The sequence below is a fragment of the Sciurus vulgaris genome (assembly GCF_902686455.1).
Source record: "Sciurus vulgaris genome assembly, chromosome: 10".
Lineage (NCBI taxonomy): Eukaryota > Metazoa > Chordata > Mammalia > Rodentia > Sciuridae > Sciurus > Sciurus vulgaris.
Window position 1 is genome coordinate 51,586,041 of NC_136470.1, and position 15,760 is coordinate 51,601,800.

General features: G+C 36.4%; 1 protein-coding gene across 1 annotated transcript in view; it reads left to right on the top strand.

Moving 5' to 3' along the window:
* The window catches only part of ZPLD1 (zona pellucida like domain containing 1), a gene marked incomplete at its 5' end in the record, with an annotated part of 36,051 nt that extends 21,110 nt beyond the window's left edge, over positions 1 to 14,941 (top strand). Inside the window, 5 exons of the mRNA XM_079156326.1 lie at positions 1,093 to 1,173; positions 6,604 to 6,775; positions 7,996 to 8,104; positions 13,982 to 14,011; positions 14,410 to 14,941. Of these exons, the coding sequence (XP_079012452.1) occupies positions 1,093 to 1,173; positions 6,604 to 6,775; positions 7,996 to 8,104; positions 13,982 to 14,011; positions 14,410 to 14,585 (568 nt within the window). The 3' untranslated portion in view covers positions 14,586 to 14,941. The remainder of the gene's footprint in view (positions 1 to 1,092; positions 1,174 to 6,603; positions 6,776 to 7,995; positions 8,105 to 13,981; positions 14,012 to 14,409) is intronic.
* Between the last annotated feature and the right edge of the window lie 819 nt (positions 14,942 to 15,760).

Here is a 15,760-nt window from a genome sequence, read left to right on the forward strand (position 1 = left end):
GGCTTCCCATAAAGAAAGGAAGGGAGTGACTGGGTGTGGGGAAATCTTCTGGGATGCTGAAATTTTCTATTTTTTCATCAGAAAGATGATTAACCAGATAGACTATGACTATTTTGTGGACACATTTGATTTGCGTGCTTTTCCATATATATCTTACTATTTATCAACAAACAATGGAATTTTCCTCACAAGGATCTGGGCTGAAATTATATTAAACATCTCTTCAATAACAAAATTAAGTTTAATTCTTAGAAAATTCAGAGTAATCAAAACTAAAAGGGAACTCAAAAGGTGAAGCTATAATCCTGTCCTATAAAAAATGTAACATGAAAATGGTTTATTTGAGGCTTCTCCTATATTATTATTTAAACTGCATTCGGAAGAGATTGGTAAAAATCAGAAATTTGGTTCTTCTTCCTTTCTCTCTAATCATGGATACATGTGATTCTTTAAAATTGTCTTACTACATGCAGGATGTTTTTCCCATATTCATGGCATTTGCTTCCCATTTCAGAGATGTAATGAAGTAAGGTATAAACTTAGGCCCGATCTGGCCTTGTGCAGGAGTATTTACCTTAACGGCTTTCTGAAAAGCGCCTATCATTAATTCCCATTCCTACCCCACTGATTCTGACCCGTAGTTTATGCAACAAACTCATTTGTTCTACTTGTTATAATATTTTCTGTGTTATGTTAGAGACAGTAACTTCTGAAAACAAATGAACCTTGTTCATAGTGAAACATTAACATCTGTGTACCTGTGTAGTTCACTTTGGGTTTCCTTCCTTCAGATTTTAACCACTCAGTTGCCCTCTACTGTGTAACTGTGTATGTGTGTGTGTGTGTGTGTGTGTGTGTGTGTGTGTGTGTGTGGCATTAGCCTCAACCTACTTGATGTGGAGATGACAGTTGCAGATTTTTAAACAGCTTGAGTTTAGAAGAAAATTGTAATAAACAAGAAGCTTCTGCAAATAACAAGTAATAAAATCTATTCCATGGTTATGATAAGAAGTTTGTTCATATTTATTTCCCTTAGGTTAATAAACAACACTCAAAAGAGGATTATGACTCTATATTTGCCTCTCTCTGCAGATGGAATGTTTTAATGGATTATTGCTATACAACCCCATCAGGGAACCCAAATGATGACATTCGATATGACCTTTTCCTTAGGTAGGTGTCTAAGTTGTGTATAGATGACAAATATCTAGTTATAGATCATTGAAATGGAAAACCTAGACCAGATAAACAAATTGCAGTATACTGTTATAGCTTCTGAATTAAAAAGTTTTTCATTTTGAACTTTTAGTCCTTGTAAAACTGTAAGTATAAAAGTTGAGAATGGTTTTCAACACAAAATGCTGATAAAGCTATTGTTGGTTGAGAATTGTAAGTAAGTTAGGGTCCACCAAAAATGTTTTATTCATGTTTAGGAGATATGGGAATATTTCACTGTCTTAGGAAAAGCATGGCTGGATAGTATTTGCAATCAGAGAAAGGCAATGGGAGGATTATTTATCTGCGGCCAGACCATCTCATCAAATGTCAAAAGGAGAACAAAATTAAAGTAGTGGTCTGGATAATTTAGGCCCTCAAATGCTTTTTCTCATTTATCAGTATTTAATATGAAAGTATATAATATAGCCTACCACTCTTTTTTTTTTTTTTTTATCAGAACCAATAACTTCATTTCCCAATAGACAGTGATAGAGTGAATGTAATCTACATCTGGGAAAAGGGGACATTGATCATAAAGTCATTCAATCATTCCAGTTCCCTTTCAGCATTTTTATCTGACAGCAGAACAGACTTGAGAGTTAAGCAATGTCTTCTAATCAAGTTTATAAAATGCAGTTGGCTCAGATCACTGCAGTTTATTGACACAAGATGGGAGTAATATAATGAGAAACCAAAAGAATATGTTTTATTGGCCAACCAAAGTTAAGATGATGTTCAGAGGGTGTGGCCAAACTGACAGTCTTACATATCCTGTTGCTGGAAGTGTTGACCTGGGCAAGAATTTTTGGGAAAAAAAATGTTAGTATGCATCAAAAGCCTTAAAAGATTTCATATTGTTTGGATCTATTTTTATAAATTGAGAATTATATTTTATAATATTTGTGATGTTCTCATCTATCAGTGTTATTTAAGATAATAAAACATGGGAATGAACTGTATATTCAGCAATAAGAAAATGGCTAAGAGAATTATGGAGAAGCAGCAAATTCAAAGTTCACACAGTTACTACAATCATATAGTTATTTATTAAATGGAAAAAATAGCTGGTCCTATTTTCCCCTTTTCCTTTTCATCTTCTTAATACTTCTGTCCTTGGAAATATATAATTCTTTAAAATTTAAATGTATTAAAATATGAAGGAGAAGAATCAGCATATGCAATTATATATATAGTAGGCCTTATTTAGATGATAGAAAAGACTGTAAGAAAAAAACACCAAATAGTTCATACTGATTATTTATACATGGTAGGATTAGCATATTTTGTTTTCCAAAGTTTCTACAGTGATCACATATTGATAATCTGGAATATGGTCATTAGACTTCCAGTGTGAATATGGTGGCAGCTTAGCCTTAAATCGTCTCAGTTTTCTTTTTATTGGAAACTTTATAAGGTAGAATAGATAACTAAAAAACAAACAAAACTCCATTAATGTCATTTTTAGTGATGCTTTAGTTAGCTTTTTCGCTGCTATGACTAAAAGAACCTGACCAGAAAAACTGTAGAGGAGGAAGAGTTTATTTGAGGGCTCACAGTTTCAGAAGTCTTAGTCCATAGAAACTCCGTTCCCTGGGGCTTGAGGTGAGGCTGAGCATCATGGTGGAGTGTGGGGCAGAGGGAAGCAATTCATGCAAGATCAGGAAGCAGAGAGAGAGAGTCTACCCACCAGATACAAATATATACACCAAAGCCACGCCCCAAATCCCACCTTCTTCAGCCACAACCTAGCACTTCAGTTACCACTTAGTTATCCCTATCAGGGGATTAAATCACTGATTGGGTTAAGATTCTCAAAACCCAATCATTTCTTCTCTGAAGCTTTTTGCATTGCATGTGAGCTTTTGGAGGTCACCTCACATCCAATCCATAACAAGAGAATCTAAGACAGAAAGAGAAACCTACAAAATTTGTGTTAGCAATGATAAAAGATGTAAAGATGAGGAGAAAATTGTGCCTAGAGCCTCAGAATTCATTAAGTGGCAGATTTCACAAAGTGGCCGCAAATGTGCCCTTGTGAAGGTGAAGGAATCGCCTGAGAAGTTGGTGTCCAACCCCTGGGGGCAAAGATGGTGACAACCTGAGGAACACAGGGCTGATGACAGAACCCTCTGAAATGTTCAGAGTCAGCGAAATCTTAGCTGCACAATTGCCACACAGCTAGACAGTTTATCTGTCATAGTAAAATAATTCCTTGATTTGCAGGAATCCCTGAAGAAGCTTATTACCATTCCTTGTTTTCTTAGGAGGCCTTTGAAAATGGCAGGTCCAGGGATACCCAAATCTTTCAAATACAAATGTTAAACAAATGCAGACATTTCCTACAGTATACCAAAGCACTACAAGAAAAATGTTGGAAATAGCAAAAAAGAACTTTAAACTCACCAGAAAAAAAAAAAAAACAAAACAAAAGATTGTCAGTGTACATGTAAGATTTGTAATTTAGCATTCTAACATCATTTTTTAAATAATTAAAAGCAATCAGACTTATTAAGATAGAATTATGAGAACTCAGGTAAGTAAAAGGAAAGAAAAAGGTAAAACCTTAAGCATCCAAAAAGGGAATTTGGAGAACCTAAGAAGGAAATAGAAAAAATAAGTACATGTAGAAAGGAAGACACAGTTAGAATATATTCAAGGGAGCACAGATACAGCAGAACACACAGCATAGAGCACAGAAGGGAAAGTAAGAAATGCAAATAAAGGGAAACAAATATAAAGGAAAAGATAATAGGAATTAAATTACAAAACATACAAATAATAGGTAGGTCAAGAAGGTTTAATGTATAGTGTGCATAATTAGAATCCCCCCAAGAAGCTAAAATAATACAATAAATTATATATAATAAATTTAATATATATATATTTCAGGAATAGTTATTATTAGATATAATTCAGGAATAGTTTCCTAAACTTTTGATTTAGAGTGAAAAGATGCTCCGGGTGAAATAAAAGATTTCTTAAAGTGTAAACTAGGGGGAATTCAGAAAGACAATGTCAGAAATACGGTAAAAATTGGACACTAATTTCTTTCTCAAGAAACTTATTCTGATGGCCCCAAAGGAAGTGTGGACGGAGAAGATCTAAATGATATTATCAACAACCTATATGTTGAGAGGTCATAATTTAAAACAATACTAGAAAATAGAACGTCCTTACCACTTGGAAATCTGAAAGCTCAAAACTAAGACATCAAAAACGGAAATAAGGGCTGGGGCGGGGGCTCAGCGTGGAACAAGTACTTGCCTCGCATGCGTGAAGCACTGGGTTCGCCGGATCCTAAGCACCGCATAAAAATAAAAAAATAAAATGAAGGTATTGTGTCCATCTACAACTAAAAATATTTTAAAAATGGAAATAAATTAAGAAGTAGATTCTTTGCAAAAAGCAAATCAAGTAGACTCCTAAGCTAATGTAAGCAAGAACAAAAGGATAAGTGGCAGGTCCTAATAGAAAAATAGCCGTGGAGAATCAGCATGAAAACGAGGGAGGTGTGGCCTTACATCGGATGTCCTGGTTAGAAACGGCTCTAAAATTGTTAAAGGAAGGTGATAGTAGGTAAGGACAGGCTCGCAGACAAAGGCTACAAAACAGTGAAGCAACAGATATCAGAGCACGTGACAATTTAGTGTCGGATGGAGGGTAGTACCACAGATCCTTGTTATAGGGAGTTTTGAAAGGGTTCTGGACAGTTGATGACCATGACAGAAACAGTAGTATCAGATCTATACTTTCACAAAATAACAGTGTACTCTAAAGAGATTGTTAATTTTAGTGTCCAAATACAGTTTTTAAAATGATAGAATAAAGTTTGCATGCGAAATACCCCTAAAACTTCAAAGTAAAGCCAAACAAAAAGGTAAACCCACTTTCAATTTATATATCAGGTCAACAGCCACTCTTCCTAATATGTAACAGATGAATGGATAAAGAAACTGTGGTATATGTACACAATGGACTATTATTCAACCATAAAGAAGAAGAATATTATGGCATTTGCAGATAAACGGATGGAATTGGAGAATATCATGCTAAGTGAAATAAACCAATCCCCCAAAAAACCAAAGGCCAAATATTTTCCCTGATAAGTAGATGATGATATATAATGGGGGTGGAGGGAGGGGGGTGAGAGAAGAATGGAGGAACTTTATATTAGAGGAGGAAAATGAGGAGGACAGGGTGGTGGTATGAAAAATGGTGGAATGAGACAGACATCATTAGTATGTACATGTATGAGTACACGAATGGTATGAGTCTACATTGTGTACAACCATAGAAAGGAAAAGATGTACTCCATTTGTGTACGATGAATCAAAATGTAGTCTGTAAAAATAAAGAAAGTAATTAAAAAAAAAAAGGATGTGTAAGAATAAGAAAGAGAATCATCATACCATGACAGAATGTGGGCGAAGGATAAAATCAATTTTCACATGAAGAAACACCAGTAGCTCTAATGTATATGAAAAGACATAAAAACTCATTTGCACCTAGAAAAATGTAAGTTAAAATTATACATGATAGTTTTGTTTTACTATCAAATAGAGAAAAATCCAAAATTTTAACCAGGCACTTTGTTGAAATGAAGGCACTGAAGAAATGAAGATTGTTTTCATAAATTGCTGCTGAAGTTTGAAATGAAACAACATTCAGAGGGGGCAATGTGGCAATATCTCATAAATGGTCTTAGAGATGTATTTAATAGATAACATTTTACACATGTACAAAATGATCTACTTGAAGGCTATTCACTATTGCTTTGTTATTAAAGAGAAAATTACTTAAAAAATAATTCAAGTCTACCTAAACAGGGCACTGATTAAGTAGATCCTAGCATATGTGCTGGAATACTATACAACTGTGTCATAGGAATGAGGTGACTCTCTAAATATTAATATGGAAAGAGCCCTAAAACTATCATTTGTTAAGGAGGTGAAAACAATAAGACTATATTCTTCTGTTTCTATTTCATATAATCTGGGAGAATGCAAAAATAAGCAACTATATTTGTAAGGCTTTATTTTAAATATGGGATTATGGGATGGTTTGGGCAGTGCAAAGATGGGGATAAGATTTTCACTACTTATATTTGCTATTATTTGGATTTTTAATCTTATGGAACCGTAATCCTCCTAAAATTTGACAGTAATATTATAATCAGAAATTGATGTATTTAAATTTTATGATCCAGGTTACTCTTATCATAAATATTGAATTAGCTTATGCTTTTATTAAATATCTGTAACATGGAACAGTTCTGTTAGCTCATAATGTAATGGGATACCTTTAGTACTACAGAGACTAATTTACAAGTCCCAGTAGATTGGTACTTTGCAGTGATGTCCTGTTTTCACATTCCCTATATTGTAGCTGTGACAAAGATCCTCAGACCACTGTCATTGAAAATGGCAGAAGCCAGCGAGGCCGGTTTTCATTCGAGGTGTTCCGATTTGTGAAACACAAGAATCAGAAAATGTCCACTGTCTTCCTGCACTGCGTTACCAAGCTCTGCAGAGCTGATGACTGCCCCTTTCTTATGCCAGTAGGTTTTTAAGAAACTTCATTCTGAATTGTTGGATTGATCTAAGCTGAAAGGTTATCAAATGTCAGGTTAGAATCTCTGCGTAGAAAGTGGACATGCATTTGGTCTAACAGATTGAAGTAGGATTTAAACATCCATCCGGTACAGAGCTATTGAACGTCTGCTTTGTGCCAAACATAACACAGGAGATACAGGGACAAAGCGTTTATGAATTCTGAATTCAATTAGCTTATCTTTTAGCACCATGAAATTGAGAAAGTAAGAAAGACAACAATCTTATGTGCAAAGCAGACAAACATATGGGTCTTAGTAAAAGGCAGCACTCATCATTGGACAAGATGGAGGGAAGAGATTAGGACTGGTGAAGGAGACAAGCCCCAGATGTGACGCTGAAGATGGATGAACCCGGAAGGGGCAAAGTCAGGAGTGTAAGAGAGCCTGCATACCAAAGGATGACCAAAACCACACACACTAACCCAGGGCAAGCTGAGACAAGATGCTGGGAATACCAGGGAGGGGTCTGGCTAGTGCTAGAAAAGTGGATTAGAGCCAGATGTTCCAGGAAGCCGTTAGAATAAAAGTTAAAAGCTACCAAGGTAAGAATCTGAATTGCATGTAGCCGCCATTAAAATAAAGATCCAGTTAGTAGTGAGTTAAAAAAAAAATTCTAAAATTCTCTTCTGGCAGGGCCCCTAGGGTTACATCAATATTGGGGAGAAAAACGCAGGTATTTTTTTTTTTTTTGAAGTAGCTTTAATATGTTTATATTTATGCTCAGTTCATGCATAAATAGGAAGCTATTTCTTTACGCACATTGATCTCTTTGGTCTTGCCTAATTATATCTGATGGAGGTAAATGGAGAGTCTGCATTACCTTGGGTCTGTGCTGACCAACATTTTAGGGAAGAATTTATTAAAGGCTTGAGAGAGATAAAAGTTAAAAAGTTTGATAAACACAGCTCTTTTTCAGGAGAGCCATTGAGCTATGTAAATTAATGAGGCAGTGCACAATTGCCGGGGAAGGAAATAAGAAATGTGGCCCAAGCCAGGATAAGAAGCACTATAGCAGTTATATACAAAGTAATTAAATAAATGCACAGAAGGAAATGAATAAAATTAAACATGTGGTATCTCTTCCAAAAGAATCTGCTTTCCAAATGGCCATAAAGAAACAATTTTGTGCTAGTGTGGAATTTCATTTGTTTTCATTAACACCTCAGATTTGTGGCCACAGAGAAAGGAGAGATACTGGGAGGAAGACGACATGGAGCCCCCAGAGCACTTCCGGCAACGCAGTCCTCTCTGCTGGCCCCATCATTACCCGGAGCGGTAGGAGTGCCCTTCCTTTCCTATGTAGTAATAGACTGTTCCAAAGTGGCTTCTAAGGAGAACACAAAGTGGTTCCTAAACAGCACTAATTAACTGTGAGACAAGATAAACTGCTAAGCAGCTTTAATTTCACAGTAGTTTCCTGTTTAGCCAACTTTCACACAGAGGACAATATTGTCCTCCCTACATTTTTTCCCTTCGTGTGTGCTCTTGCTCTCTGGATGGATCTCTCTCTCTGTCTCTCTCTCTCTCTGTCTTTTTCTCTTTCTCTTTCTCTCTCTCTCTCTCTCTTTCTCTCTTCCTCCCTCCCTCTTCCTCTGGATCTGCCCTCCCCACCCTGCCCTGCTTGCTGTCCATGGCGACTCATCTATATGGACTGCACCCACTGGCCCCTTGCCATCTGCTTTCTGGTTGGAGTTTTAGGAGGTGCTATTAGCAGGTGGGTGGACACGGAAATGTGAGGTCCACACTGATTCTGTCTGGTCACTTTTTCCACAGAACTACTCCCTCCGGCTTTGGAAACCCTTTTCTTAATTCGCACTCCAGGAAACTTGGCTTTGTCTTGTGTATTGTCTACGTCTTTGTAAACAGTCCTATTAGATGCTCCTTAAGTTGCCCAGTTGGAGTACTGTCTGTTTCCCTCCAGGATCCTGTGCATGATGGACCCCATTCAGTGCATTCATTTATGCTCATGCATTTCTGTGAGTGCCAGGGCACTACTGCTTGTATATATATGTCCTCAGTATACAGATGTCTGCACACATGTGGACTCACATGCAACCATACACTCTCTACAAAGGCATGCTGGTTTAAGTCAGTGTGAACCCAGCCACAGCCAGATAGTTTGGATAAAAGAGACATGTAAACAACACCGAAGTCGGAAAAACTGATTCTAGTTCTAGCTTTTATCCCCCTTAACAACCTTTGTGTCTCGGAATTTTACTTTTTTCCTCCAGGCAAATAATTTTTCATGTTTAAAATGAGGAGTTTTAAAAAGTAGGCATCGAGATTCTTTATATTTTAATAGTTCCAAATTTGTCTCAAAATAGAATAATTCTGGCTCAGATTATAGGCTAATAATGTTTTCTCCATTATATATTTGCTGTACAACTGATGCTGTTTCCGTGAGATTTTCTTTTCCTTTTCCCTTACGCTGCCCATCCCCTAGTAAAAAGAAAGTTTGCCTGAAGTAGGCAAATAACTAAGTAAGAAGTGGATTTGGCCTAAAAATGTTCAGACAATTTCTTTAATTATTCACTTTACTGTGTTTGTATAGACATAACCTTATTTAAAAAGAAACTAATAAGCCTTTTAAATAATGCAGAAGAATATTAAATTTGAAAATTTGAACTTAGTTCCTACTCTCTGAGGGTTTGGTGTGTACTTTGAATGGTTTGAAAATTACTGTTTGGGGGTTTGTTAAAGACCCAATTCTTAACCTCTATCTAGCTGTAAGAAATTGTTCATAGAATTACACGGATGAAAACTCAGTTCTTGTTTCCAATAGTTAGGAATGCTTTGGGATATGCAAAATAAAGAATATTTTTATTTGTGTGGAGCATAACTAGAGTTAGTTTACTATGAGAAAAGAACCTTGAAAGAGACATGTTTTCTGTCCAGCTCAGCTAGATGGCTTTTATTCTTGCCCCCTTCTTACCTGGGACAAATTTAAATATTACAAAATTTGAATAATTCGCTAGCATAAGATAATTCTTAGAAAGACTCTCCAAAATTCTAAGACCCCAAATCCCATAAAGTTTACTAAGTAGAAATCTTTAATTCTAGCACAGCAAACCCGCCATCCAGGTTTGTAGATTTCACTTGTCTTATGCTGTCTCATGTCCACCTGCCAAAATATCTATGCTAAAACCTCAGAGAGCTAGCATGATGATGCCCCCAATATCCTGCTTGGATTTCTTGCTTTCTGGCTTCTCAACTGTCTCCTTCTCAAGGGTGTCACCTATTCACCAACACACTACGTTTGCCTCTGAGTCCCCTTGGTTTTCTTCACTGGCAAACCACTTGAAGGATCATGTTAAAGTCATGTGGATCCCCTTGTGTCTTCTTTCAGTCTCCTTGGATTTAATTTTTAATATTTTGTTAAATAACAGTAGGATGGTGTTAGGATTTGAATATGAGGTGTCCCCCAAGAGCTCCTGTTTTAATGCAGGAATATTTGCAAGTGAAATAATTGGATTGTGAGAGGTGTAACCTAATCAGTTCATTGTAATCTGAATGGACTGACTGTAGGCAGGTGGAGAGTGGCTGGAGGAGGTGGGTTGGTCAGGGGGGGGGGGGGGCATTACCTAGAAAGGTTCATCTTCCCTGTGGCCCCTTCCCCCTCTTGCTCTCTGCTTCCTGGCTGCCAGGAATGAAGCCCCTCCAACTAGGCCACCATGATGTGCTGCCTCATCTTGGGCCCAGAGCCCCGTACTTGGCCATCTATGGACTGACACCTCTGAAACCATGAATCCCAAATAAACTTTTCCTCCTCTTACTTGTTCTTATTGAATATTTTGGTTACAGCCACACCAAGCTGACTAAAACAGATGCTCTTCACTTTTTGATGATCACTATGAACTCACTGCTTAGAGGTCCACATATAATAGTGTTTATATTGTAATTCTATGGATATAATTGGGTACAATTATGAATTGTATAATATTCATACAATTTTTTAAAAATATGCACAAGAACATAGAATACAGAATGTCCATCCACAGGAAAATCCTATGTAAACTTAATGTTCATCTTAATGACCAAGGTTACCCTCTTTCCTTTCTTTCAGTGTATTTTTAGCTTAAGTCAGCTAGAATTTATCTCTCCCAGGTCCTATGGCCAATTTCACATGGACAAGTCCAATTTCAGGCTTGATTTGTTCTCTTCAGATTTCTCTAATACTTGGAAGTTTTGCTCCATTTACTCATCAAACTACGCCTTTCCCCTAGATACTGACTGAGGTCAAGTTTTCTAAGGTTCTTAAGCCCCAGAACTCCTATTTTTTTTAATGCAATCAAATTTATTTGGTTATTTTTACCCATCAGTGTTGGTTGATCCTTCTTTGTTGTTGTTGTTGATTTAGGAAAATTTCACATTTTTCAAAATGCAAAAATTTCTGTAGTGTTCTTATTTAAACTCCCAAATAGTAAAACAAACTAAAGTAGGAAAATGCCTACTGGGTACAGTTCTGACACAAGCATTCAGAATCAAAAATACCTAATTATTTTTCAACATAAACTCCTATGGAGAAGTCCAAACCAAGTTCTTGTTCAACTGCTATCATTGAGTTTTATGGGGGATTAATAATTCATATGAAGGGGGCATGGTGGCACCTGCCTATAATCCCAGAAACTTGGAGGAGAATCCAAGTTTGAGGCCAGCCTGAGCAATTTATCAAGACTCTGTCCTAAGATTAAAGTAAATAAATAAATAAAAGGGCTCGGAAATGTAGCTCAGTGGTAGAGTACCCCAGTTTCCATCCCCACTAACACACACACACACACACACACACACACACACAATAAATAAATAAAATTTATATGAGCATATTTATTTAGCCCCTTTGGGGAACAGGTTACTGCTGGGAACAGGACACAGACGTGGCCTTCAGGGATCTTAGATTTCAGAGTTAGACTAAAACAAAACACACAGTAGAAAATTAAAAGTTCAGGGATTTGTAACATGAAATAGATGGTTCATTTTACTACATAGGTAATTAAAATATTTTATAAAAGTAGTTTGCTATAGAGAAGAAGGGAGTGATATTTATTGTTCTGCATCTATCTTTGCACTGATGTTTATATTTTTCATTTATCTTTACTTTTTATATGCACTTGGCGAGACCAAGTGGATGTGTGAGAAAATGGAAGTGTATGAATGACAAAGGCTCCTGGGCAATGTCTACCTGCCCTTTCTGGGCAGGACATGACTTTTCTTAGAATGATGCAGACACAGGAGGATGTCAGAAACAGCCACCAGATGTAACAATTCCCTTTACTTTTATCTATGTTCAAATACAATTTCAAACTGTATTCTAATACTACATTATTTGACTTTGACCCTCTGCCAATGGTAGGATACTTTTATTTTTTCACTTCTGAAACCTGAAGCCAGTGTGTTCATTTGGCATGGGAGTATGTGTCCCAGCACACAGGGAGATTTTGTCAATGGCCTCCTGGGTGACATCTAGGCTATTATTTCTACAGAAGTTGCCAGTAATTTTGGAGTAGAGGAGATATCTGACTAGTATTAACCTCACATGTGGAAAACAGTGGGGTGCCTGTCAAAAATACTTTTTCCTTATTTGACACTCTTAGTAGAGAGGAGCTTTCTATTCTTTAATAATAGCATTTTAAAAATAATTGAGTTTTTTTTTAAAGAAAAGTTTTAAAAGAGAAATTTAGGGCATTGTATATTCTTTCCTTTTCCAGTGAAGCAGCAGCTTATCTTGTGAAAAGAACACATAGATTTTTTGGATATTGATCATAGTCCATTCATTCTGTCTATTTCCATGAGAAGAAAGGTCTCTACAGAGTAGTGTTGGTTGGAGGTTAGGACTTTCCTGAGAGTGTCCTATAATGAATATTTGTGCTATTTTTCTTTTTTTGTCCTATTGCAATGCAGTGTACCATTCTAAAGTGTCCTATGAATGAGTGCCATATTAATTTTGTACACTTGCTTCAAGATCAGACAGCAAAACTATCATTTCTGCCAAGATTCATGCATCTGAAAAGAAATGACATCATATTTTTATAAATATCTCACCAGGTTATCCCATTAATTACTTCAAATACTAATCCTGGTGTTTATAGCTCGAGATGTTCACCTCCATAATCAAAAATGTTTTCTACACTTGGTCAATTTACATTATTTTTAAAAAAGGACAAAAATAAAACTTTGATTTAGCATATGTTTGCTTTGCCATAGAGACTGTGACAGATGGAAGTTTCTTCATCTGTAAAATGGGGGTAGTAATAATATCTAAGCCATATGGCTATCATGAGGATTAACTGTGATGATATATGAAGTAGCACTTTGTAAAATGTGTGGCATTACACATGCATTAATTGTAATAATATTTATACTTCAGAAATAAACAGCTGCTGTTGGTTCAAATAACAAACAGACACATAAACACCCACATGTTAACACAAATATGAAATTTACTAGCTGTATCAGCTCAAGGGTTAATAGCAGCATGATTACAAATTGGACAACAAATATTGGGAAACCAAGTGAAAGTGTTCATTGCATCTATTATTATATTTGCCAAGGAAAAATGAAAAATCAACAACTTCAATCTTGTACTTAGCAGATGCAAATAAAACTACAACTTGAGCTCAGGAGTCATATTTTCCTTTCATTTAGTTATTAAGTGTGAATTTATCTTCTTGGAACTTAAAATGATGTTTTTGCAGATAATGTTGGGCAAATTGGCAATACTTAAAATAGAGTGACTCTAAATAATGAATATTTCCCTGTAACAGAATAACAAATGGCAGGCTATAGGGCCATAAAAAATGTAATAGCTGTTAACAGTTACTGCCCCCACTAACCTGACCAGAAAGATAATGATGAAACAAAGTTGGCAGGAAAGAATACAACACAATATATTTTGTGATTATATTTGTACACTCAGGGTGGTGGCAGGCTGTGGGCTCAGGGACTAGACTGATGATGAAATGCAAGACATTTGGAACAGAAAATGGGAAGGCAGAATGGTTGAAGGAGGGCTTTCATTCACACCTTCCTGGTGGACCTGTGAGAGGAGGTCAAGGGAGATGTAGGTAAAAAATTTTTATGGAGTCAGAATTGACAAAAGTAAATATCCAGAGAGAATTTTTCACTTCTCTTATCCTGTTTTTTTTTTCCCCTCAGATGAGACTCCAACCAACAATTCACAGCTTGGTAAGATAATTAACATGTATTATAAATGAAAGTGCTATGTTTTAAAAATCTTTTGGTGAACAGATACAAAACTATAATCAATTAAATGTAATGAGCTCTGGTTTTACAGATTTGCTCTATTTTATGTGACAGTTGACTGAGGAGTTTTGAACTCCTATGTGATCTGTTGGTTAATTTTTACAGCCCTTCACAGTTTGGGGGGAGTGTTCTTGATTGTGATACCGGCCTCTCACCCATGCCATTCTTTGGGTATTGGGTTGAATTACAGCCAAATAAATTATAGCATATTCTAGTGTCATGCTATTATTGTACAAGATGCTGGTGGCAGGTGTTTTGCAAGTACAGATTGAGAGAATACATGATATGGGGCCTTTACAACTATTTGTTGTTACTTGCAGGCTCCCAGGATGTGCCTCCCTTCCAACTGAATGCCATCACCAGTGCACTGATATCAGGAATGGTCATATTGGGAGTCATGAGTTTTTCCCTTCTCCTCTGCTCACTGGCCCTTCTACAGAGAAAGGGCCCCACCAGTTTGGTGTTGAATGGCATAAGAAACCCAGTCTTTGAATAACTGTGACAGGTTCAACTCTGGGAAAGCTTCACTGACTATTGTGTGTGTCTGCAGTCAGTGTTCTTCTGAGTTGAATGACAGGCAGCACTTGATATTTGTAGGTGTGATAGATTACTCAGTGTAGCTTACCAGCATGATGATAGTGAAATAATTTTTATTATATTTCTATTGTCACTTATGGACGTGATCAACCCTATTTTTATGGCACTAATGGACATACTGACAATAAGTAAAAAATATTCAAGACTTAGATCTTACAGGATCAGTCGTACTTCATTTTATTTCAATTTTCTTTTGATTGTTGGTTTGAGAGACAAAAGCGAGGCACAGAAAAAAAATGGAATATGTTGCATTTTTCCCCCTACACATTAAAACCCAATGCAGTGATACTAGATTTGTATATTTGGTCCTAAAAATGACAGGTTTCCTTTGTTTTATTTTACATAATTCCAGCTTGGGGGTATATATTAATTGGACTGGCCAATTTGGACACCTGAGATTTAACTATTCACTTTATGACCTCCTGTGTTTGGGGTTGATGTTCATGTTTGTCAACATTCACTAAAAAATTGTAAGAACCATAAACCAAACTCTTGGGAAATGTATCTTAACTTGGGACATTCATTTGTGTAGAAAATAAAATAATGAAAATAATAATTAACTTCCAAAGGATACTAAGTGGCCTAAATCATATTAACTTGAAAAGAAATGACTGTGATGAGCTTTCTCTCCTGGTTCAGCTGAGACATCAGCATCTTTTAACTCTCTTCACAGGTAAACAATTCAGCTGTTGTTGCAGCTGTTTCTAGCAGTCAGCAATCTTGCAAAGGTTATTCTTTTTGCATTTTGTTTTGTTTTCTTATTTGCAGTTCAGTGGACTGAGTGCAGGGCCTCGCACCTGCTTGGCATCTGCTCTACCACAGAGCTGCTCCCCCAGCCCTGCAAAGATTATTCTTAATTTAAAAATTATTGCATGAGTAAGTAAGTCACGTTGATGGGAAGAGGACATTGTCCTTGGTGTTCCTATAAGAGTTTCTAACAAACTATATTCCTTTCCTGCCCTCCAGAACACATAGAAAATTTACATTAAGTGTAGTTTGCAAAAATTTATTATATTCCATATGAAAAAAATGTGTCTTTTCCTCCTAGCTTTTAATGCCAGCCAACCAAATAGT